Source organism: Mchenga conophoros, linkage group LG1, assembly GCF_057382185.1.
Source record: "Mchenga conophoros isolate Kocher_MC1m ecotype Shallow Benthic linkage group LG1, M_conophoros_male_GT1.1, whole genome shotgun sequence".
Classification (NCBI taxonomy): Eukaryota; Metazoa; Chordata; class Actinopteri; order Cichliformes; family Cichlidae; genus Mchenga; species Mchenga conophoros.
The window spans coordinates 3058625-3080873 of NC_140526.1; the positions used below are offsets into that span (position 1 = coordinate 3058625).

The following is a 22249-nucleotide window of genomic DNA, read 5'->3' on the forward strand; positions in this document are numbered from 1 at the left end:
AACGGGGAAAAACTCACCTGACCGGAGTCGTGTCGCCCTCCAACGAGCCGATCATCGTAAACTTCTCCAGATCCCACAGCTTGATGGTCCTGCAAGCACATGCAGAGTTCATACAGCTGCAGCTCATTAGAGACACCTGTAGGTGTTTTATAGTGTCAGGTGAAGACGCTACAACACGGCTGAGGAACAGGAAGAGACCTCCAACAGATCCACGGTCAGCAGTGACAAGTCAGTAAATGAGGAGAAAGAGAAAAGAGGAACGAAACACGAACAAAAGAGGGAGTGGAGGGCAAAGTGCACCTCTCAGTGCATCATGGGAAGTCCCCAGGAACCTGAGGGATGGTTAGGGTCGCCTAACCCAGCTCTAACTACAAGCTAAGCTAAAGACATTTTTATAATTAATTGAAGAAAGTATGTGTTTGAGTCACTTCTTATTCTCATAAATGAGAGTAAGATTTATTCCATCAATAAACTGTTTGAGATAAAAATGACCCTGCTCCCTGTTCTGTCACTAAAACAGGCCAAAACCTACAAAATGTCTCATTTCTTTGAAGTGACACATTCAAAGCTTTAACGGCTCCATCACGATCACATGACAATCGGAAAATCAGGCCACAAACTACAGCTTTGCTTGCTGGTGTAACTTATAAACTGTCTCTAACACCAGGTCGATGTCCTCAAATTAAACATAATAATCAATTTAAGTGATTCATGTTGGAATACTTATTTATACTTCATATGCAAAAATAAAGAAATGATTAAATACTGAGTGCACTTGCTGGTTGTGTTGGAGAAAGGATGAGTTATTATTTCCATTTTATTATATTTATATTATATTTCCTGTTTACTTTTAGTTATAAATGTATGATTTAGTGGCACATGCAGAGGACATGTAGAAGACACAGGACATGTATGTGAAAAAAAGTAAAAGAATTTCAGACTAAAAGAAATGTTACATTTAAAAAAATGCCACAAACAATCAAACTCAGCACCAAAATAAAATCTTGGCGGCACAGAGAGAGGACAACCTCGCGCAGCCTCTGAGCTTCATGAAACAGAAAAACTAAACGAGCCACAAAGTGTCACAAACACTGATTCCACTCATGAGTCGCTCCTTCAGCTCCGAGCTGCTGCGTCTCGGGCGCTCGGCCTGCGGCGACGTACCTGTCGGAGCTTCCGGAGGCCAGCAGGTACTCGTTGGGGTGGAACTGGACGATGTTGACGGCGGCGGTGTGAGATTTGAATTCCGTGATGGTTTTCCCCTGAGCCAGGTCCCACAGCTGATGGAGACAAGAGGACAGGGCTGAGGTCATCGAACAGGAAGAGAGCAGAGCTCACCTCCTTCAGCCAATCAGAATGAGCGATTTTATTACAGGATGCTGCCGGTTTGATGCTTTCACAGCATTTACAGAATAAACACATCATGTTCACACTTTTAAATTCCCAAGATGCTCTCAAACACCCGAACATCCGACCGCTGCAAATGAAATGAAACTTAATTCTAAACATCGATGAAATGTTAGCCTAACGAGTCGTTACACATCACCAGCTTATTACTTTATTTAAATAAATGTAACTGAACCTGGGTCAAGAAGTGTCCTGAAAACTATTTTAATAGAAAAGATGGATCTTAAAAATCCTAAAACACTGAAGTGATTCAACAGACGGACCTTTTAAAACCATTTTAAAATGTAGAAGAATCTAAAAATGTTGCGATTCAATCGCTCGTTTTATTTTATGGGAACACGTGACTACCAAACATGAACCAGGACCAGCTGGAACATTTTAACGTCTTCCAGCCTTTCTGCACAGTTTCCTGCTGCTGATGTTCTGCTTCACAGTTTACATTCACAGCATCGTGTAACTCCTGCAGGTTATAGTTACTCTGAAGGTTTCTCAGCATCTACTGTTACAGAGTCAGAGTTACCACAACATGTAAGTACCGGGAAAAACAATCCTTAAAATATATTTTTTACATTAAAGGTGAGACGTCAGATCAGGTCGTACCTTGACGGTGCAGTCGTCGCTCGCTGAAGCTAACCACTTCCCATCAGGACTGAAGGCCAAACTCCTCACAGCCTGAGTGTGACCCTGCAACACCAACACTGGTCAGATTTTTGCTATCGAGACTCATGTGAAGCTTTTATTTTGAAGGAAAGTAGAAGCCCTGAGCCTGGTTCTGGAGTTTTTCCTTCCCACTGTCGCCAAAGTGCTCATAGGAGGTCATATGATTGTTGGTTTTTCTCTGTATGTAGATCTTAAAGTATAAAGCGCATTGAGGTGACTGATGTTGTGATTTGGCGCTGCATAAACAAAATTAAATTGAAGTCTCTCAGTTCTTTTAAATGCAATAATCCGTTTACTGTAAGACTCCATAAAAGCTCCGACTGACACAGTTTAATCCGAATCATTCTGAGCGTCCTCGGCTTTGGCGCACAGTGACACCCATAAAATCGGCTAGTCTGACAGATAAGGAGAAGACGACGGTGGTATGTAAACTGTGTTTTTGTGCTGCGTATTGTTTGTTTGAACGCAGTTTGGATTCTGACCATAGAAGATGTTTTTGTGACACGCCCACCGCTACGTTTGCTATTCGGTTTGGTGTGTGTGTGTGCTGTGGCTCTGCAGGCGTTCACCTGAGTTTGAAGGAATTGCTGTTGCCTTTGTTTTGGATTTTGGCATGCTGCTTATGTTGAATGCTTAAAATGAGTGGATCACAGGCTGCATCTGTTGTTGGATAAACTGAAATTGGATAAGATTAAGGAGTATGCTAGAAGAGAGAATAAAGCGATCAGCAAAGAAGGCACCCACAGCTGTGGCCAAACAGACTGCAACAGATCGGTCTCAGAAGGAGCACCCAACAAACTCCAATGCCACCTTCCTCCCACTATCTGTTAAACTGTTTAAATGGAGTGTGAGGCAGACATGCTAAAACAGTGACCTAAAAGCATTACCAATAAACAATGGGATCAATACATAAATGAAAGAAATGCAGCTGATAAAAAAGCCATAAACTACTTTCATTTGTTTAGTGGTGATTGCCAGTTTAGTTGGGTTTTTTTTGAGACACAGAGAGTGAGAGATCCTGTCCTACATTACTTTAAAAAAGAAGATATTTTCAGAGCTGTTGATATATGAAGCTCTGAGCATTGAGTGTTGCATTGTGAGAGTTTCAGTAAAAAGCCTGCAAATTATTGCATTTATACTGGAGAGCAAAGAAAAATTAAATTCTACTTGTACTATGGAAAATCAGTTTCATAAAAGCTACATAAACAGAGCTGAAGAAGACTGCGTTTGTAAAACTAGCGGTAACGTGTGAGAATTATAAGTTATAAGACTGTTTCTGCTATCGATACAATTTGTGTTGTTAATCCTAAATGATTCACGGTGACAACATCATAAGAACAAGGTCATTTTACTCCACACACACACACATTTGGAAAATCACATAGTTTGACCATAAAAATTCCCAGAATAATTAGTATTTGAGATTGCTGAAGCAACATCACTAAAGAAAAATATCCTTGCATGTCACTTTCGTTTAAAAATATAAAAAATGTGAAGTTTTTTTTTTGTAAAACATAAAAACATAAAAACAACAAAACTTAAGACCTTAAGAATCTCCTTATGAATGTTGTGAATATCTAGATCATTGGTGTTTGGATTTGAGGGTCAACAGGGCGAACACTGAGGCTGGGTATTAGAAATACAACATGGCAACATGAGACATGTTAACTCTGAGAACACTAACATCTAGATTAAGGTGTGAGAGGTAAATACATAACAGAAGCTAAAAAGGAGTTGCTTGTCTCTAGTTAAAATAAATTGAAAATAAACTGATTTGAACACGTTTGATGCATTATACAAAAAAAGGTTCATGATATAGTTCACATGATCTAAGCAAGAGTGACTCGGAATCTCAAATGTTAAAGTACACTTACTGATTGTACTTTTACTACATGAGCTAATGTAGATGCTCTAAAAGCACGCTGGCTGAAAAAGAACCACACGTTTGGAGAAACTGTGCTGTAACTTCTCATACTGTGAAGTTTTCTGACAAAAGTGAATTGAAAACTTATGCTGTACAGTTTACTAAGGGGTCCTTTGCTGGGCCATGTGCAATTACACAAAAGAACAAGTTAAATTTCACCATAACACTGACTGGAGAAAAGCCAAATTGGGATTCTAATTGACATTACAACTGAAATCAGTGCTGTGATAGTTAGTTTAAGATCACAACCTGATTTAAAACACAGTCTAACATCAACATTCTTGCCCCTGAAAATAGGTCAGGATGGCCGAAAAATGTACTTTAAAAATGAGATTTTCTTTTTGTTTCATTGGAACAGTAAAGTACCATTACAAAGAAATGAGTACACCTTTGTAGTTAAACCGGGTTTGGAGTTTTTCATGTTTTACATACAGACTTTCTCATTTAAACCATGGTGACTTAAAAGTTTAGCAGCAAGACACTTGTTTCCTTTGTTCCATCAAACATTTCTTTCAGCCATCTGTGTTTATCAGAGCGATATGTGACTAATTTTTTATTGAATCACCAGAAAGTACACAAATACAAGATTAAATATTTTATTTATTTATCAAAGATACATAATTACACATTGATACAATGAATAAGGTGTCTATAAAAATTACACATGGTGTAAGAAAAACATTATAACATACAAATAAGTGTTTTAAGATAATCTGACATACTTTAAAAGCATAAGAATAAAAGTTTTTTTTTTTTTAAAAATCATGTTCTTTGATGATCACATTACATGTATCACATTTTTTAAAGCATAACGTAGGGTGTTCACAAAAACAGTTTTATGATTACTTTTTCCACAGTGCTTGTATGCCTCTTGCAAAACTATGTACTTATCACCATATGACATAATAACTCACGATTATGCAAGACCAGCCATGAAATGTCCGTCGCTTCATTACAATCATTTGTCCCCGCTGCTGCCCTCAGACCCAGTCTGTGGGGTAAAATTGCTTTTTTGGTGGTTCATAAAAAATATCTCAAAAAGCGATGTTAGTGAGGGGACCAGAAACACTGGGTTGCAGAGCAGTTGGTAAGGACTTGTATATTTCTGGAGAGTCTGCAAAAGCTGTCTTGCTCATGCTCCTGATTGGATATGTGGAGCCCGGCTCTGATATCTCACTGGTGGCAGCTAAAGGTAGGCATGCCTTGGAGGCGGAGTTGGTCTCGGGCGCAATCTTTCAAACGAGCCTCACGGCATTTCAGGCAACCTCAGGCCGGAAACAACATCCGGTCACTCGCGGTCAAAATCCACGCAGAGCTGGTGTTTCGCAGGGATCAGGTTAACACATCTGGGTCTAAAAATATAAAGAAAAACAAAAAGAGTTTTAAAACACGCAAACTAGCAAAATATCAAAGGAGCATAACATAACAATAACAAGATGATATGAGATACCCGATGAGGCCATGATAGGTGATGTAGACATGTAATGTATAAACTTTTACGGGAGTTAAAAGTGGAGCTTATATATAGTTTAAAGTGTATTGTACGTGGGATAGGCTCCAGCGCACCGCGCGAGCCTGAGAAAAGGATAAGTGGAGGCGAATGGATGGATGGATGGTGTATTGTACCTGTTACAAACCATTGTGATATTTATTTATTTTTTTAAATGAAAGGATTGACAGAATGGTAAAAAGGAAAATGCAAAAATGTAGTTAGAGAGGAAGATTAACACTTACCGAATGATATGCGGATAAGGAAAGAGACGCAAGTTGCTGTTGAAATCGGCCGCTCCCTATGCGAACTCGCAAGCAGTCTGAGCGGCGCCAGTTGTTGATACGTCTGAAGTCAGATCTCTTCTGGGGTTCGAAGATAGTCTTAACATCAGCGGGAGATCGTAAAATCAGAGCTGGAGCGGATTGGCTAACCGGGGTGCGAAGGGAGCGGTGCAAGGGTTATGTGATTGGCAGCGGGGCGCAGTGAGGCAGAGTTGGTCTAAGGGGGGAATTTTCAAACGAGGTAAGCAGCGCATTCGGGACCAGAGCGGGGAGCGAACAAGCAGGAAAAAATTGTGCTCTGGAAGCTGTTGCGGGTCGGTGCGATTAAGAGCGAGGTAGAACTTAGACTCTGCGTAGAATTTTAGAGGTAGCTAGCAAGAGGCAAGTTTTTGAAGAAAAAAGAGTAAGGAGCTTTCCCAATGTTTTTGGATTATAGCGCTTTTTTTTGGGGAATAGAGGGGTAGCTAACAAGTTATTCTAGGGGTTTTGGAGAAATCGCGGAGAAATTTTTAAAAAGGAGTTTTGGCTTTGTTTGGCTGAGCATGAAGGGAGCCGCGGGGCGCTGAATTTCAGAAAAAAGACTAAGGATTTTTTCAGGATTTTCCCTGTTATCGAATATAAGGTTTTGGGAATAGAGGGGGTACCCTAACAAGTTATTGTAGGGTTTTGGAGAAATAGCGGAGGGTTTTTTAAGGAGTTTTCCCTGCTTATGTATCTAAGGAGGGTTAGGGGATCGCGAATTTTTTCTGAGTATGAGTTTTATTCTAAATCTACAAATGCATATAAATCTAAATAAAGTTTTCCCCCAAGGCATGCAGCATGTGTTTGTGGCCATACTGAACGTTACAAAAGCACAAGTTTAACTAAACAATTTTAATATGGTTTAATACATTTTTAAACACATGAGCACGGAGCCCGAGAGAGCACGGTCCGGAGACACGGGCGCACCCCGCGCGCCCAGACACACAGCCTCGGGCGCGCGCGCGCGCACACACACACACACTGACCCGCCACCAGATGGCGTTTTTTGAGCATAAAAAAAAATAAAAATAAAAATTTAATTGCTTAAAGAAATAAAAGAATGCTATTTTGATATATAAGAAACTTTCTAAATAATCAATTATATTTTTATGAATATCATATTTTTATGAATATCATATTTTTATTATTTAATTACTTCCTACTTCCGGAGCTCATGAATAATTTAATTAGGGGATAATTTAATTAGGGGTCATAAATCAATTAAGGGGGTCATAAATCACTGCGTTTGACGAAAGGGGTATAATATCACTCTCTTTTGACACCTAACTCTTTCTCAGTCAATTAGCATCAATATTATAGAGCCTAATTACTGTGTAGCTGTGCTTGCTTTCTTTTAGGTGTGACTGATGGTACTACTGTCAGTAAAATTATTGTCCTTGCGTGTCCTAAGGTTTCTGTTGTGGCAGAGATCAGAGGGAGCACTGTTGATGAAGCCACAAGAAGAATGATGGCCTTCATTTATTACAAAATAATTTCTCACACATCATTTTAGTTGTTAATTTAGACTCATAAAACCTCTCATATAACCGCACTCAGACCAAAGTCACACAGCTGTTAAAGGTTTTAGATGGTTTTGAATTAAACTGATTTTCTGAAGACAAAGAAAAATCTTTAACTAAAGAAAGAGAAAACCGAGCGGCTGGAGGACTACTTTGTTGTAAACAGCAGGTATTTGAGCTCTGATAGGTTCGTTGCATTTATAGTCCGCTGTCCTAAGGCGTCCATGTTTCCACACAGACACACGGCTGCTGCGTTCACTGACCTGCTGTTTACCAGGAAAATGAGTCTTTATGTCCTTCAGCTGCCGGCTGATCGCCAAAATGGACTCTGAGCAGAAGAAGAAATCATCAGGAAACGACCCAGTAACCACAAAACAGGAGCTGAAACACCTCTGTCGTGTGTTTTTGTGTCGTGTGTTTTTCACTGTCGAACACGTGATTTATTGTTCGTGTTTCATCTATAAACTGAAACGTCGGAGGCGCGTCGTCTCCTGATGTCTCACAGAAACGTGAAGCTGTGCTGGACTCACCGTCCTCTGGAGGAGCGGGAAAAGGCTCCGACATCTTAGGAGGAGTGCGAGCTGGAAGAGAGGAGAACGAGGAGCTCAGACTGCAAAATAAATGTGACAACATGAAAACAAAAGAAGAAATGACGAGAGTGTCTTTGTCCTCATTAGGATGAATATTTTAAAAAGGCACAAAGAACCAATCAGATCCTCCCATCCTGTTTGGCTCTTACAGCGAGTAATGTTTACTCCTCTCACTTTTCAAATATGGCCTGCTTCTCAAAATCAGCCAGAGCAGAACTGATGGCGATGCTGCAGGTGGATCAACAGGTGAGGAAATAGAAGCTTTCGGGGAAACTAAACACAGATTTTGTTGGTGCAGTGTTGATTAAAGATGAACTCAGCGTCCTTTTCAATAGCAATATTTCACAGATCTCGTTGTATGTACGTATAACTGTATTCGTTATTCAACATCTGAGCTGCATGCTCCGGGTCCACCTACAGATGGCGCTCTTTGGCTGGAAGATGGCCTTGTAGTCCTCGGCGTTGTGGATCTCAGCAGACGACAGCTTCTCGTCCGCCTCGTCCTCGCTAGGGCTCCGCCTCTCCCCTTCGGGGCTCCGCCTGTCAGACTCTGAACGGTGCTTCAACCTGATGACATCACAAACATTTGTTTGTTTGTTTTTAGAAGAAAAACTGCAAATTTTTTACTTTATTTACTTTTATTAAAGAATCTGGAAGCGAAACTTTTCCACTGAAGTCAAATAAGATTTTATATATATATATATATATATATATATATATATATATATATATTTATTATATATATATATATATATATATTTATTATATATATATATATATATATATATATATATATATATATATGACATGTGATCTGAGTGTTTGATGAATGAAACCAGTGGCTCATGTATAAAACTTTAAATCCAGGAGTCAGTACTTGCAGTATCTGGAGTATTTTCTCCTGTCTCTCAGTGTGCCGTACCTCTGCGATCTGCAGGTGGTCGTGGGTCTCTCGTAGTTCTTTCGCAGTGCCGCTCCTTTGGGGTCCTTCTTCGGCTCTGTGAGCGGCTGGTCGTCCTGGATGATCCCCTGGATCACGGCGCCACCGCTCTTCTTTACCCTCTTCAGATCGACCACGTAGGACGACACACTCGACAGCTGATGAGACACGCCGATCTGACATGAGGAGAAGGTGGAAGATTAAGATTACCTAAAACTTCTGCACAGTACTGTTACTGAGCGGTGGGCGGAGCTACACACCAGCTGCTGGTTGCAGATGGCGAGGTCAGACACCTTTCCCCAGCTCACCGGCACCGCGTCAAAGCAGCGGTCCGGTTCCCAGCCGAAGACCCGCAGCGAGTCCGTGGCGCCGCTGTACAGGCAGGAGCCATCTGGGCTAAAACATATACACCTGAAACCACAGGGACAGGGGTCAGAGGTCACATTCCAGTTACACCCTGCTGCAACGGGGAAAAACTCACCTGACCGGAGTCGTGTCGCCCTCCAACGAGCCGATCATCGTAAACTTCTCCAGATCCCACAGCTTGATGGTCCTGCAAGCACATGCAGAGTTCATACAGCTGCAGCTCATTAGAGACACCTGTAGGTGTTTTATAGTGTCAGGTGAAGACGCTACAACACGGCTGAGGAACAGGAAGAGACCTCCAACAGATCCACGGTCAGCAGTGACAAGTCAGTAAATGAGGAGAAAGAGAAAAGAGGAACGAAACACGAACAAAAGAGGGAGTGGAGGGCAAAGTGCACCTCTCAGTGCATCATGGGAAGTCCCCAGGAACCTGAGGGATGGTTAGGGTCGCCTAACCCAGCTCTAACTACAAGCTAAGCTAAAGACATTTTTATAATTAATTGAAGAAAGTATGTGTTTGAGTCACTTCTTATTCTCATAAATGAGAGTAAGATTTATTCCATCAATAAACTGTTTGAGATAAAAATGACCCTGCTCCCTGTTCTGTCACTAAAACAGGCCAAAACCTACAAAATGTCTCATTTCTTTGAAGTGACACATTCAAAGCTTTAACGGCTCCATCACGATCACATGACAATCGGAAAATCAGGCCACAAACTACAGCTTTGCTTGCTGGTGTAACTTATAAACTGTCTCTAACACCAGGTCGATGTCCTCAAATTAAACATAATAATCAATTTAAGTGATTCATGTTGGAATACTTATTTATACTTCATATGCAAAAATAAAGAAATGATTAAATACTGAGTGCACTTGCTGGTTGTGTTGGAGAAAGGATGAGTTATTATTTCCATTTTATTATATTTATATTATATTTCCTGTTTACTTTTAGTTATAAATGTATGATTTAGTGGCACATGCAGAGGACATGTAGAAGACACAGGACATGTATGTGAAAAAAAGTAAAAGAATTTCAGACTAAAAGAAATGTTACATTTAAAAAAATGCCACAAACAATCAAACTCAGCACCAAAATAAAATCTTGGCGGCACAGAGAGAGGACAACCTCGCGCAGCCTCTGAGCTTCATGAAACAGAAAAACTAAACGAGCCACAAAGTGTCACAAACACTGATTCCACTCATGAGTCGCTCCTTCAGCTCCGAGCTGCTGCGTCTCGGGCGCTCGGCCTGCGGCGACGTACCTGTCGGAGCTTCCGGAGGCCAGCAGGTACTCGTTGGGGTGGAACTGGACGATGTTGACGGCGGCGGTGTGAGATTTGAATTCCGTGATGGTTTTCCCCTGAGCCAGGTCCCACAGCTGATGGAGACAAGAGGACAGGGCTGAGGTCATCGAACAGGAAGAGAGCAGAGCTCACCTCCTTCAGCCAATCAGAATGAGCGATTTTATTACAGGATGCTGCCGGTTTGATGCTTTCACAGCATTTACAGAATAAACACATCATGTTCACACTTTTAAATTCCCAAGATGCTCTCAAACACCCGAACATCCGACCGCTGCAAATGAAATGAAACTTAATTCTAAACATCGATGAAATGTTAGCCTAACGAGTCGTTACACATCACCAGCTTATTACTTTATTTAAATAAATGTAACTGAACCTGGGTCAAGAAGTGTCCTGAAAACTATTTTAATAGAAAAGATGGATCTTAAAAATCCTAAAACACTGAAGTGATTCAACAGACGGACCTTTTAAAACCATTTTAAAATGTAGAAGAATCTAAAAATGTTGCGATTCAATCGCTCGTTTTATTTTATGGGAACACGTGACTACCAAACATGAACCAGGACCAGCTGGAACATTTTAACGTCTTCCAGCCTTTCTGCACAGTTTCCTGCTGCTGATGTTCTGCTTCACAGTTTACATTCACAGCATCGTGTAACTCCTGCAGGTTATAGTTACTCTGAAGGTTTCTCAGCATCTACTGTTACAGAGTCAGAGTTACCACAACATGTAAGTACCGGGAAAAACAATCCTTAAAATATATTTTTTACATTAAAGGTGAGACGTCAGATCAGGTCGTACCTTGACGGTGCAGTCGTCGCTCGCTGAAGCTAACCACTTCCCATCAGGACTGAAGGCCAAACTCCTCACAGCCTGAGTGTGACCCTGCAACACCAACACTGGTCAGATTTTTGCTATCGAGACTCATGTGAAGCTTTTATTTTGAAGGAAAGTAGAAGCCCTGAGCCTGGTTCTGGAGTTTTTCCTTCCCACTGTCGCCAAAGTGCTCATAGGAGGTCATATGATTGTTGGTTTTTCTCTGTATGTAGATCTTAAAGTATAAAGCGCATTGAGGTGACTGATGTTGTGATTTGGCGCTGCATAAACAAAATTAAATTGAAGTCTCTCAGTTCTTTTAAATGCAATAATCCGTTTACTGTAAGACTCCATAAAAGCTCCGACTGACACAGTTTAATCCGAATCATTCTGAGCGTCCTCGGCTTTGGCGCACAGTGACACCCATAAAATCGGCTAGTCTGACAGATAAGGAGAAGACGACGGTGGTATGTAAACTGTGTTTTTGTGCTGCGTATTGTTTGTTTGAACGCAGTTTGGATTCTGACCATAGAAGATGTTTTTGTGACACGCCCACCGCTACGTTTGCTATTCGGTTTGGTGTGTGTGTGTGCTGTGGCTCTGCAGGCGTTCACCTGAGTTTGAAGGAATTGCTGTTGCCTTTGTTTTGGATTTTGGCATGCTGCTTATGTTGAATGCTTAAAATGAGTGGATCACAGGCTGCATCTGTTGTTGGATAAACTGAAATTGGATAAGATTAAGGAGTATGCTAGAAGAGAGAATAAAGCGATCAGCAAAGAAGGCACCCACAGCTGTGGCCAAACAGACTGCAACAGATCGGTCTCAGAAGGAGCACCCAACAAACTCCAATGCCACCTTCCTCCCACTATCTGTTAAACTGTTTAAATGGAGTGTGAGGCAGACATGCTAAAACAGTGACCTAAAAGCATTACCAATAAACAATGGGATCAATACATAAATGAAAGAAATGCAGCTGATAAAAAAGCCATAAACTACTTTCATTTGTTTAGTGGTGATTGCCAGTTTAGTTGGGTTTTTTTTGAGACACAGAGAGTGAGAGATCCTGTCCTACATTACTTTAAAAAAGAAGATATTTTCAGAGCTGTTGATATATGAAGCTCTGAGCATTGAGTGTTGCATTGTGAGAGTTTCAGTAAAAAGCCTGCAAATTATTGCATTTATACTGGAGAGCAAAGAAAAATTAAATTCTACTTGTACTATGGAAAATCAGTTTCATAAAAGCTACATAAACAGAGCTGAAGAAGACTGCGTTTGTAAAACTAGCGGTAACGTGTGAGAATTATAAGTTATAAGACTGTTTCTGCTATCGATACAATTTGTGTTGTTAATCCTAAATGATTCACGGTGACAACATCATAAGAACAAGGTCATTTTACTCCACACACACACACATTTGGAAAATCACATAGTTTGACCATAAAAATTCCCAGAATAATTAGTATTTGAGATTGCTGAAGCAACATCACTAAAGAAAAATATCCTTGCATGTCACTTTCGTTTAAAAATATAAAAAATGTGAAGTTTTTTTTTTGTAAAACATAAAAACATAAAAACAACAAAACTTAAGACCTTAAGAAAGAGATAAAGGATTGAGAAAGTTTATTCATGCAGGTCCATATGACAGAGAATATGCATGTTCTTTTAGTTTTCATATTATTATAATTTATATTTAATTGTGTTGTGGTTTGCAGTGTTTTGTGTTCTTTTCACTTTAAATTTGTGAAAGGAAAAAGCTGAAATTTAAATAGTTAAAACTTGAAATGTGAATAGTTGATTTTTGTATTATATGATTTATTTATTACATTTTATGTGGAGTGAATAAATAAAAGTATATTTACGGTGGCCCCTAGAGACAAAGCACATACAAACTTCAAATCACGTACGAACTCTGAAGCATGTACAAACTCCAAAACACGTAAAAACACGTACAAACTCCAAAACACGTAAAAACACGTACAAACTCCGAAGCACGTAAAAACTCAGAAGCATATAAAAACTCAGAAGCATATAAAAACTCAGAAGCATATAAAAACTCAAAACACGTACAAAAGACAACAGAAGTGCTCCAGGATGCTGGGCGCAGTGTTGAGCCTTTGTTATCTTGTGGCTACACAAGCCAGCAAGTACCAACGACCGGATTTGGTGTGTGGTAATAACAGGTAAATGAACTTTTTTTTAAATTATTTGAATATATATATGAGTGCCTGTGTATAAATACACAAACAATACACACATGCTTTCAATTGTGTAATTTAAGTGATCTAGTAGCTCTGCTTTGGAAGTTCAGTTCATGCTAGAAATGTGTTTTGGAGTTTGTACGTGTTTTGTCTCTAGGGGCCACCGCATATATTTATATATAAACATATATAAATAAAACCACTTGTTTTTATGTTAGTAATTCCTTTTGTGCATAATTTTATATTATTGTTAATAATAAATTAATTAAAGCAACAAAACAACCTGAAGAGCCGGTTCGGAGCCGAAAGAGCCGGCTCTTTTTAGTGAGCCGAACCGAAAGAGCCGGATCTCTAAAAAGAGCCGGAAATCCCATCACTAGTGACCACGTGTCTGTGTGTGTTTGTTTTGTATGTGATGGTACAACTGTGGAAAACAAGCATCAGAATGTAGAGCGGGGCTTAAACATCTGAAAAACATCAAAAATCTGTCAGAAACCTGAAAACAATCAGGATTTAGCTTTTCACACGGTGCTGTTTCCAGGTCAGATGAGGTCAACTCATTTGCATAAAAGATCAGATTCCACTGAAGCAAATGTCCACATCACACTTTGTTAGGTCACCACAGGTGTGTTTACCAAATCCACCTGCAGCCACTGTCCACCTGTTAGAAACGTGCACCTGGATTCGAGCAGGATATTAGGAGCCGGCCTGTCATCCTGAGCACAAACTTACCTTATATCTGAACACGTATCCTTTCCTCCGCAAGTCCCACAGCTGACAGCAGAAAAGAAGAGACATTTCATTAGAGCGGATTAAGACTTCAAGGATGTTCTCACACAGGAAAGCACGCCTACCTTAATGTTTGTGTCCATGGAGCTGGAGGCCAGGAAGTCTCCAAAGGGATGGAAGCCCAGGCTGGTGATGTTGGCTTTGTGTCCCATCAGAGTCCTTAAAACTGAGCACAGGAAGCAGCAGGGTCACCTCTTTGCATCTCTTTCTAACTAAGACCCAGCTTAGGTGCATTAAAACGCCTCCGCATGATGGGACGGACGATTATTCTGACTGCGGGGTACAACGTCCTCCGTTACAGCCTGAGACTGAACACTGAGGAAGCTGTATCAATTTTCAAAATAAGAGTAGATGGAAAAATACTACTAATAATAACATATACTCAATCAGACTGATGTACTATATTACAGAGGCTGACATCATGTGGTATGACGGATGTCCTGTGTCCTCGAGGCAGCAGAGGTGGAAGAGCTCATAGCTCAAACTTTGCACTCAGAAATTTAGAAAAAACTCACCACACTAATAAAAAAAAAGCAAGTTGATTTTAACATGTTTCAGCTCTTTGTGTGTCATATTTCTAATCGACTGCTTCGCTCACTTCACTTCTCTTTGTCAGTGTGAACCTTACGCTGTCCACCGCTGATCTAAAGCACCTGTGCAGATAAATTACGCACACAGACAGTTTAGAGGCGGTGAAGCTTTGACTAAAAAGCCTCGTAGCCACAGAACAGACAGAGTCTTACTCTTGGCAGCCTCCAGGTCCCAGACTCGTATTGAACCTGACTGCGACCCGGCGGCGACCTGCTCCTCCGACACGTTGAAATGGATAGACTCCACTGGGTTCTTGTGACCAGTCAGACTCTGAGAGGAAACAGTCAGAACAGACATCATCACCTAAAACTGCACCTCGCTCCTTTCTCAAAAACTCAAAACACAGACTATATATCAAAATGTTAGTGTTAGTGAAGCTGCTGAGGGACACCACGTCACCTGTCAATCACAAAATAAGCCCACCTTCATCTCCTGCTTTATCGTCCCCTGAACACTAATGGAAACCATCATTTCCAAAATGAGCTTCATCTTTTATTCAATAAGACCTGAAAACAGCGACTGAGACCATAAAGCCGTCAGGAAACTGTTTACTGAGCTCAGAGATCAGGTGAGGAGGCGGCTCGTTTTCTCACAGACTTCTATTCACAGTCAGAGGAGTCGCCCCCTGCTGGACATCCATGAAAAACGCAGGTTTAAGCTTCACTTTTCAGAATTCAAATCTACACCCATCCTTTATACAGGGAGTGCAGAATTATTAGGCAAGTTGTATTTTTGAGGAATAATTTTATTATTGAACAACAACCATGTTCTCAATGAACCCAAAAAACTCATTAATATCAAAGCTGAATGTTTGTGGAAGTAGTTTTTAGTTTGTTTGTAGTTTTAGCTATTTTAGGGGGATATCTGTGTGTGCAGGTGACTATTACTGTGCAGAATTATTAGGCAACTTAACAAAAAACAAATATATACCCATTTCAATGATTTATTTTTACCAGTGACACCAATATAACATCTCCACATTCACAAATATACATTTCTGACATTCAAAAACAAAACAAAAACAAATCAGCCACCAATATAGCCACCTTTCTTTGCAAGGACACTCAAAAGCCTGCCATCCATGGATTCTGTCAGTGTTTTGATCTGTTCACCATCAACATTGCGTGCAGCAGCAACCACAGCCTCCCAGACACTGTTCAGAGAGGTGTACTGTTTTCCCTCCTTGTAAATCTCACATTTGATGATGGACCACAGGTTCTCAATGGGGTTCAGATCAGGTGAACAAGGAGGCCATGTCATTAGTTTTTCTTCTTTTATACCCTTTCTTGCCAGCCACGCTGTGGAGTACTTGGACGCGTGTGATGGAGCATTGTCCTGCATGAAAATCATGTTTTTCTTGAAGGATGCAGACTTCTTCCTGTACCACTGCTTGAAGAAGGTGTCTTCCAGAAACTGGCAGTAGGACTGGGAGTTGAGCTTGACTCCATCCTCAACCCGAAAAGGCCCCACAAGCTCATCTTTGATGATACCAGCCCAAACCAGTACTCCACCTCCACCTTGCTGGCGTCTGAGTCGGACTGGAGCTCTCTGCCCTTTACCAATCCAGCCACGGGCCCATCCATCTGGCCCATCAAGACTCACTCTCATTTCATCAGTCCATAAAACCTTAGAAAAACCAGTCTTGAGATATTTCTTGGCCCAGTCTTGACGTTTCAGCTTGTGTGTCTTGTTCAGTGGTGGTCGTCTTTCAGCCTTTCTTACCTTGGCCATGTCTCTGAGTATTGCACACCTTGTGCTTTTGGGCACTCCAGTGATGTTGCAGCTCTGAAATATGGCCAAACTGGTGGCAAGTGGCATCTTGGCAGCTGCACGCTTGACTTTTCTCAGTTCATGGGCAGTTATTTGGCGCCTTGGTTTTTCCACACGCTTCTTGCGACCCTGTTGACTATTTTGAATGAAACGCTTGATTGTTCGATGATCACGCTTCAGAAGCTTTGCAATTTTGAGACTGCTGCATCCCTCTGCAAGATATCTCACTGTTTTTGACTTTTCTGAGCCTGTCAAGTCCTTCTTTTGACCCATTTTGCCAAAGGAAAGGACTTTGCCTAATAATTATGCACACCTGATATAGGGTGTTGATGTCATTAGACCACACCCCTTCTCATTACAGAGATGCACATCACCTAATATGCTTAATTGGTAGTAGGCTTTCGAGCCTATACAGCTTGGAGTAAGACAACATGCATGAAGAGGATGATGTGGACAAAATACTCATTTGCCTAATAATTCTGCACTCCCTGTATACAGTCTGCGCTCTGCCATGATGTGGTGCACTACACACAACGTAAGAGGTCAGGCAGGTTAGTTTAGTTGGAGGAAGATGGCGAGCAGTGGAGGGGAAACATGAGTCTGTTTAATTCCCATGGAGCGAACTCTGTTTTCATCATTTAACAATCAGAAATGAATCAATAATAAAGATAAAAGCGTGAGGTGGTGACAGGAGAGAGGCAGGTGTGGGCATCATGACCTGCAGACTGCAGAAGAGCAGTAGGTAAAGGATGGGTTCCTTTGAATCTGCTCATGTTTCAGGCCTAAAAAACCTCGACGGAAACCTTAAAAATTAGAAACCCATCGCATTTTGCATTGCGGGGGACTCACCATGATGCAGTTGGCCTTGCTGACGGCCCAGATGTTGACCCTGCAGTCCTCTCCTCCTGTGGCCAGCAGGCGGCCCGAGCTTTTCCCCAGAGCCAGACAGGAAATGGAGCTGGATTGAGCCTCGAACTCCTCTGTACGGCAACAAAGGAGGAACAAATTCAGGTCGGGCTGGGCTGCTGGACAGGAAGGGTGTGATGATCGTTTGAGTAACTTTAATACTCACGAAGGCGCCATGCGATCTTGGTTGTGCTGGAGGCAGCCATACTGGTCATACTGGGAGACTGGCTGCTGTGTTTGACGACCCCGGCTGAGGTTAATTCATGAGACGGACATCAGCTCCTGGTTTAAAATGGAGCACTGTAACAAAAAATAATTTCCCCCAGGGATCAATAAAGTATTCTGATTCTGATTCTGATTTAGTGTTTGCACTGAGCGTCAAACACCTGCAGGAACACAACACAGTGATAAATAAGTGATAGAAGAGATAAGACATATAAAACCGTCTCAGTCTCGCCTCTCTGACGCTGAGCTCTCATTTCTACTCCCAGTGAAGATACCATCGTCTTCAGCTCGGCCTCCAAACCACACAGGTGTCACTACCACCCTGTAAACCCTCCCTTTCATGCTGGCTGCCGTCCTTCTGTCACAAATCACCCCTGAAACTCCACCAAGCCTGCACACTTCTTCATGTCTCTTGTGTGCTGTCCCTTGTTTTGGATGGTTGACCCCAAGTATTTAAACTCATCTATTATTGGAAAACACTGTATACAAGCCAGAAGCCAGATGATATAAGTTAGTTAAACTGCAGGAATGTCTTAAAGATATAAAAACCTTGATGACCGTTAATTTCCTACAAATATAGTATCTAAGCAGATTCTTACCCTGGATGGCATTACCTTGGCCTCCAGTAACGCTGTGAGGAACCTTGGAGTCATTTTTGACCAGGACATGTCCTTCAACGCACATATTAAACAAATATGTAAGACTGCTTTCTTCCATTTGTGCAACATCTCTAAAATTAGAAATATCCTGTCTCAGAGTGACGCTGAAAAACTAGTTCATGCATTTATTACTTCCAGGCTGGACGACTGTAATTCATTATTATCAGGATGTCCTAAAAACTCCCTGAAAAGCCTTCAGCTAATCCAAAATGCTGCAGCAAGAGTCCTGACAGGGACTAGAAAGAGAGAGCAGATTTCTCCTGCTATAGTCTCAGGCTGCTGAAGGATTCCCATGATGCACTGAGTGTTTTCTTTTCCTCCCCTCACTCCCATACCGGCCCCTCCCCGAGCGTGGTTCTTCTCGAGGTTACTTCCTGTGACAATAAGTTTTTCCTCACCACTGTCACCAAGTGCTTGTTCATTTTACCTTTATTTATACAAATAGTCCTGAGACTCAATGCCTCATTTACAAGAGAGACCTGTTTCAAACAGGCATAATAAAATAACACCAATAAAATATTGAATATTTTACCAAGTGTCTACACAGTCAAACTAAAAACAAGATTCCCAGTGATGATTTCACAAAACCATTTATGCGTCTTTTAAAGTCTACGAGCAAAATCAGCTGAGAGCCTGAAATCCTTCTGTCATGTAATCCATGAGGACGGGACAGAAAAGGAGAATACCTTCTCTCTGAGGTCTGAACAGTGAGTGCAAAGAAGTCCTGAGACCGCAGATTGTGACTAAACTATTTGTCAGATTACAGGTAATCTGACAAATAGGAGACGAGTAAACCAGAAATGAATTTAGAGACAAAATGCTATCAATGAACCATCCTGCATGAGGCTAATGAGGACTAATCAACCAGTGAATATAACGTACAGTGGTGTGCTAAAGGTTTTGAGCCGGTGATAAATCTTAATGCCGTGATAAACAAAGTCCAACGATCCATTTCTAAGAAAAACAAAACTCCAGCTTCAGCCTAGCTTCAACAGGAACTCGATGTTTGTAAGACTCCACAGCTTCATTGTTAATACATGTACCTTGAGAAGATACAAGAGAGGGAAGTTAGGATTAGGGTTAACCGAACCCTCTGAGAAGAACACAACCGTGGTTTTTTTTATAGATGCATTTCAAAGACAGCCTTAGCAGAAACAGCTGTGACTGTGTACGATCAAAAGCTAACTGCAAATGTTCGAAAACCATGTCGATACCAGGGTACCAGATTATTACCACAATTAATCATCTGCGTAAAAATAGGCAGTTGCACTTAGATTTTGTCCCACAGCACTGACATAAATAGTAAATAACGCAGGTCCCAAGACAGAAACCTGTGGCACTCCATCAGTCACATTTAAAAAACTGGAAGAGAGACCATTAAACTGCACACACTGCTTATGGTGAGAAAGGTGCTTAGCTTGGTCTGGACGGCCCTTTTCCAATAACCTCTGACATAAAACCCCACGATCAACAGTGCCGGAGGCTTTCGATCAATAAAAAGAGGGGTGCAGTATTTCTTTGCTTCCAGGGCCTCGTAGATATCATTGAGAACTTTAAATTTTAAACCTTTAAGTTACAGTACTGGAGAGATAAAATATCATTTTCATTCTGATAGCTCTAAGGTTGATTATTCCTCAGCCATTAAAGAATCTCAGCTAAAATACAGAGTTTGCAGATTGGTTCATATTATTACCATCCAAGAATCATCACCTTTCAGGAGGGCAGTACAAAGGCACACTGGGATCTCTGCTGAAGTGTTCAGTTGTATGGAAAGATTAAAAATATAAGACGCTGGCTCATCTATGATGCTTGCAAGCAGACGCAAGAAAAACGGAGACAGACTGTCTGGACCGGTGACTTTTTAATGTTAATGCTCTTCAAAGCTGTCAGAGAGAGAATTTATAGTCTGCCAACGCGTCCCAGGGACTTTGAGACTGTCAGTGGTTAAGATCAGAAAGTGATCACATTTGGATTTCCTAATAGAAGCAGCGAAGCTATTATGCAGCTGCCAAACCTTAGCCATTGGCATCAGTGTCGGACTTTCTTGAAGCTGCTCAGGGCTGCTTCCTGTCCCGCCCTTTCACTCTGACCTGGCTAAAAGCAGCATGTTTGTCCACAAGGCAGATAAAACTCTCAGAGTAATATTTACAAGCTAAGTTAACACCGTCCATCAATGTAAAACTGACCCAATGTAAATTCATGAAGTCGTGACAAAAGGCTTGCTCATGTAAAAGCTTTAAATTTCTGTTTGTGATGATGCTCAGAGCATGAAACTGTTCCTCGCAGCACCAACCACGCAGCGATCAGTCAAGTCGCTGGTAAAAACTGCTGTGGAGAAATGATGTGGCACATTAATCAAAGATGATTTATCTGGGGAATAAGGTGTGTGGGGCTTTAGTCATTTGTGTTAGATTAAAAACAGTGTGCCTTAAAATAATCAGACACAGGAGAAAACCGATCCCAATTAAAATCACCTACCAGAATGATTTCATTATAATAGCTGAGCCAAAGAGGAGAACGTGCCAGGGTCAAAGTCAACAGCAGTTAAAGACCTAGCTTTATAAAAAAACTGTCACACTTCTGCCTTTCTGAGGCTGCTTGAGCGATAAATTTTAAATCCATAAATTCCCACATCTCACGTCTCAGAAACAATTATTCATTTGGCACTACCTCCGGTGCTTGCATGTTAACCTTTCCACTCGTCTCTCTCATTGTGTGAATGAGAGTGAGACGAGTGGCACGTTATCCTCTTCGGTTCAGCTATTTTCCTCCTACTGACTTTCATTCCTCTTGTGTTCAGAGCATACCTCGACCTGCTCCCACTGCAGCTCACGGTGTCATCTGCAAACATCACGATCCACAGAGACTCCTGCCTGGCCTCGTCTATCAGCCTGTCCCCATCACCACAGCAAACAAGAAGGGGCTCAGAGGAGATCCCTGATGTAATCCCACCCCCATCTTGAACCCATCTGTCATTCCTACCACACACCTCACCACTGTCTCTCTCCGTCCTCATACATGTCCTGCACCACCCTCACATCCTTCTCTGCTACTCCCGACTTCCTCATGCAGTACCACAGTTCATGTCGTGATCCATAAAGACACGGTGCAGATACATCATCAACAACCTCAAAGCAACCGCACAATTCAAACTCCTTGAATTTTTTTCTTAAATAACATAATTCTTCACCTGCAAACACAAGATTTCACAAATGAACAAACAGAATAAATCTTGTTTGGTGTTATCAGGTGATGTCGGTTGGTGTCTGATATTCATTTCCTGCTATAACAAAAGTCTCCCAAATATGGGATAAATAAGATATTTCTCATCCTCATCAGCACCTTCATCTACATCCAAACTGTTAGATAATATCTATTTTTCTAACACAAAAATAATACTTAAAATCTGCAAGAACCTTCATGTGTTACTGTCTGCAGACTGAAGCGAACATTTCTGTTTATGGAAACTGGCGCATTTTTCTCAGATCATAACGTGTATGAAAACACCGGTAAACTAACTGAGCAGTGCTGTTGTGGTCAGGAGTGTTTGCTCTGCTCTCCTGGAGCTTCAGCTAACTTCAGGTAATCTCATTAAGGTTCTTCATTAAGCTCATTAAACCACAGACGAGCTCATGTTCAGACTAACACAGCAGAGGAGGTCCGTCTGCTCCCCACTTTAACCCGTTAACTCTGACTCTGTGGCGGGTGTTCCAGATCAACTGGCGTTTAGATCAACTGGCGTTTAGATCAACTGGCGCCGATGTTGTTCACAGGACACAAAGAGTAAACG

The 22249-nt window shown here is 41.3% G+C and overlaps 1 protein-coding gene and 1 long non-coding RNA gene across 6 annotated transcripts in view; one reads left to right on the forward strand and one right to left on the reverse strand.

Annotated features, from left to right (window-relative positions):
• LOC146582717 (uncharacterized) overlaps positions 1 to 22249 on the reverse strand; it is a 59926-nt gene that overhangs the window by 36587 nt on the left and 1090 nt on the right. For 3 of the 5 annotated variants that reach the window (XR_014893203.1, XM_085281135.1, XM_085280914.1), the window contains exons 2-17: positions 17742 to 17875; positions 17519 to 17649; positions 15052 to 15169; positions 14374 to 14474; positions 14252 to 14293; positions 11307 to 11390; positions 10464 to 10579; positions 9317 to 9388; positions 9096 to 9246; positions 8818 to 9011; positions 8314 to 8462; positions 7836 to 7886; positions 7569 to 7633; positions 2008 to 2091; positions 1165 to 1280; positions 18 to 89 (exon numbers count right to left, since the gene is read on the reverse strand). Coding sequence is in view for 4 of the 5 variants with exons in the window: in XM_085281135.1 (XP_085137261.1) it covers positions 18 to 89; positions 1165 to 1280; positions 2008 to 2091; positions 7569 to 7633; positions 7836 to 7886; positions 8314 to 8462; positions 8818 to 9011; positions 9096 to 9246; positions 9317 to 9388; positions 10464 to 10579; positions 11307 to 11390; positions 14252 to 14293; positions 14374 to 14474; positions 15052 to 15169; positions 17519 to 17649; positions 17742 to 17790 (1595 nt within the window). In the remaining variant the exon portion in view is untranslated. Of the gene's footprint in view, positions 1 to 17; positions 90 to 1164; positions 1281 to 2007; positions 2092 to 7568; positions 7634 to 7835; positions 7887 to 8313; positions 8463 to 8817; positions 9012 to 9095; positions 9247 to 9316; positions 9389 to 10463; positions 10580 to 11306; positions 11391 to 14251; positions 14294 to 14373; positions 14475 to 15051; positions 15170 to 17518; positions 17650 to 17741; positions 17876 to 21266; positions 22127 to 22249 lie in introns of those variants that run through there. The other 2 variants (XM_085280996.1, XM_085281073.1) reach the window with 2 other exon arrangements.
• Positions 2090 to 8562, forward strand: LOC146582721 (uncharacterized). The gene is made up of 3 exons (XR_014893305.1): positions 2090 to 2489; positions 7197 to 8141; positions 8316 to 8562. It is a non-coding gene; the product is annotated as an uncharacterized LOC146582721 (long non-coding RNA).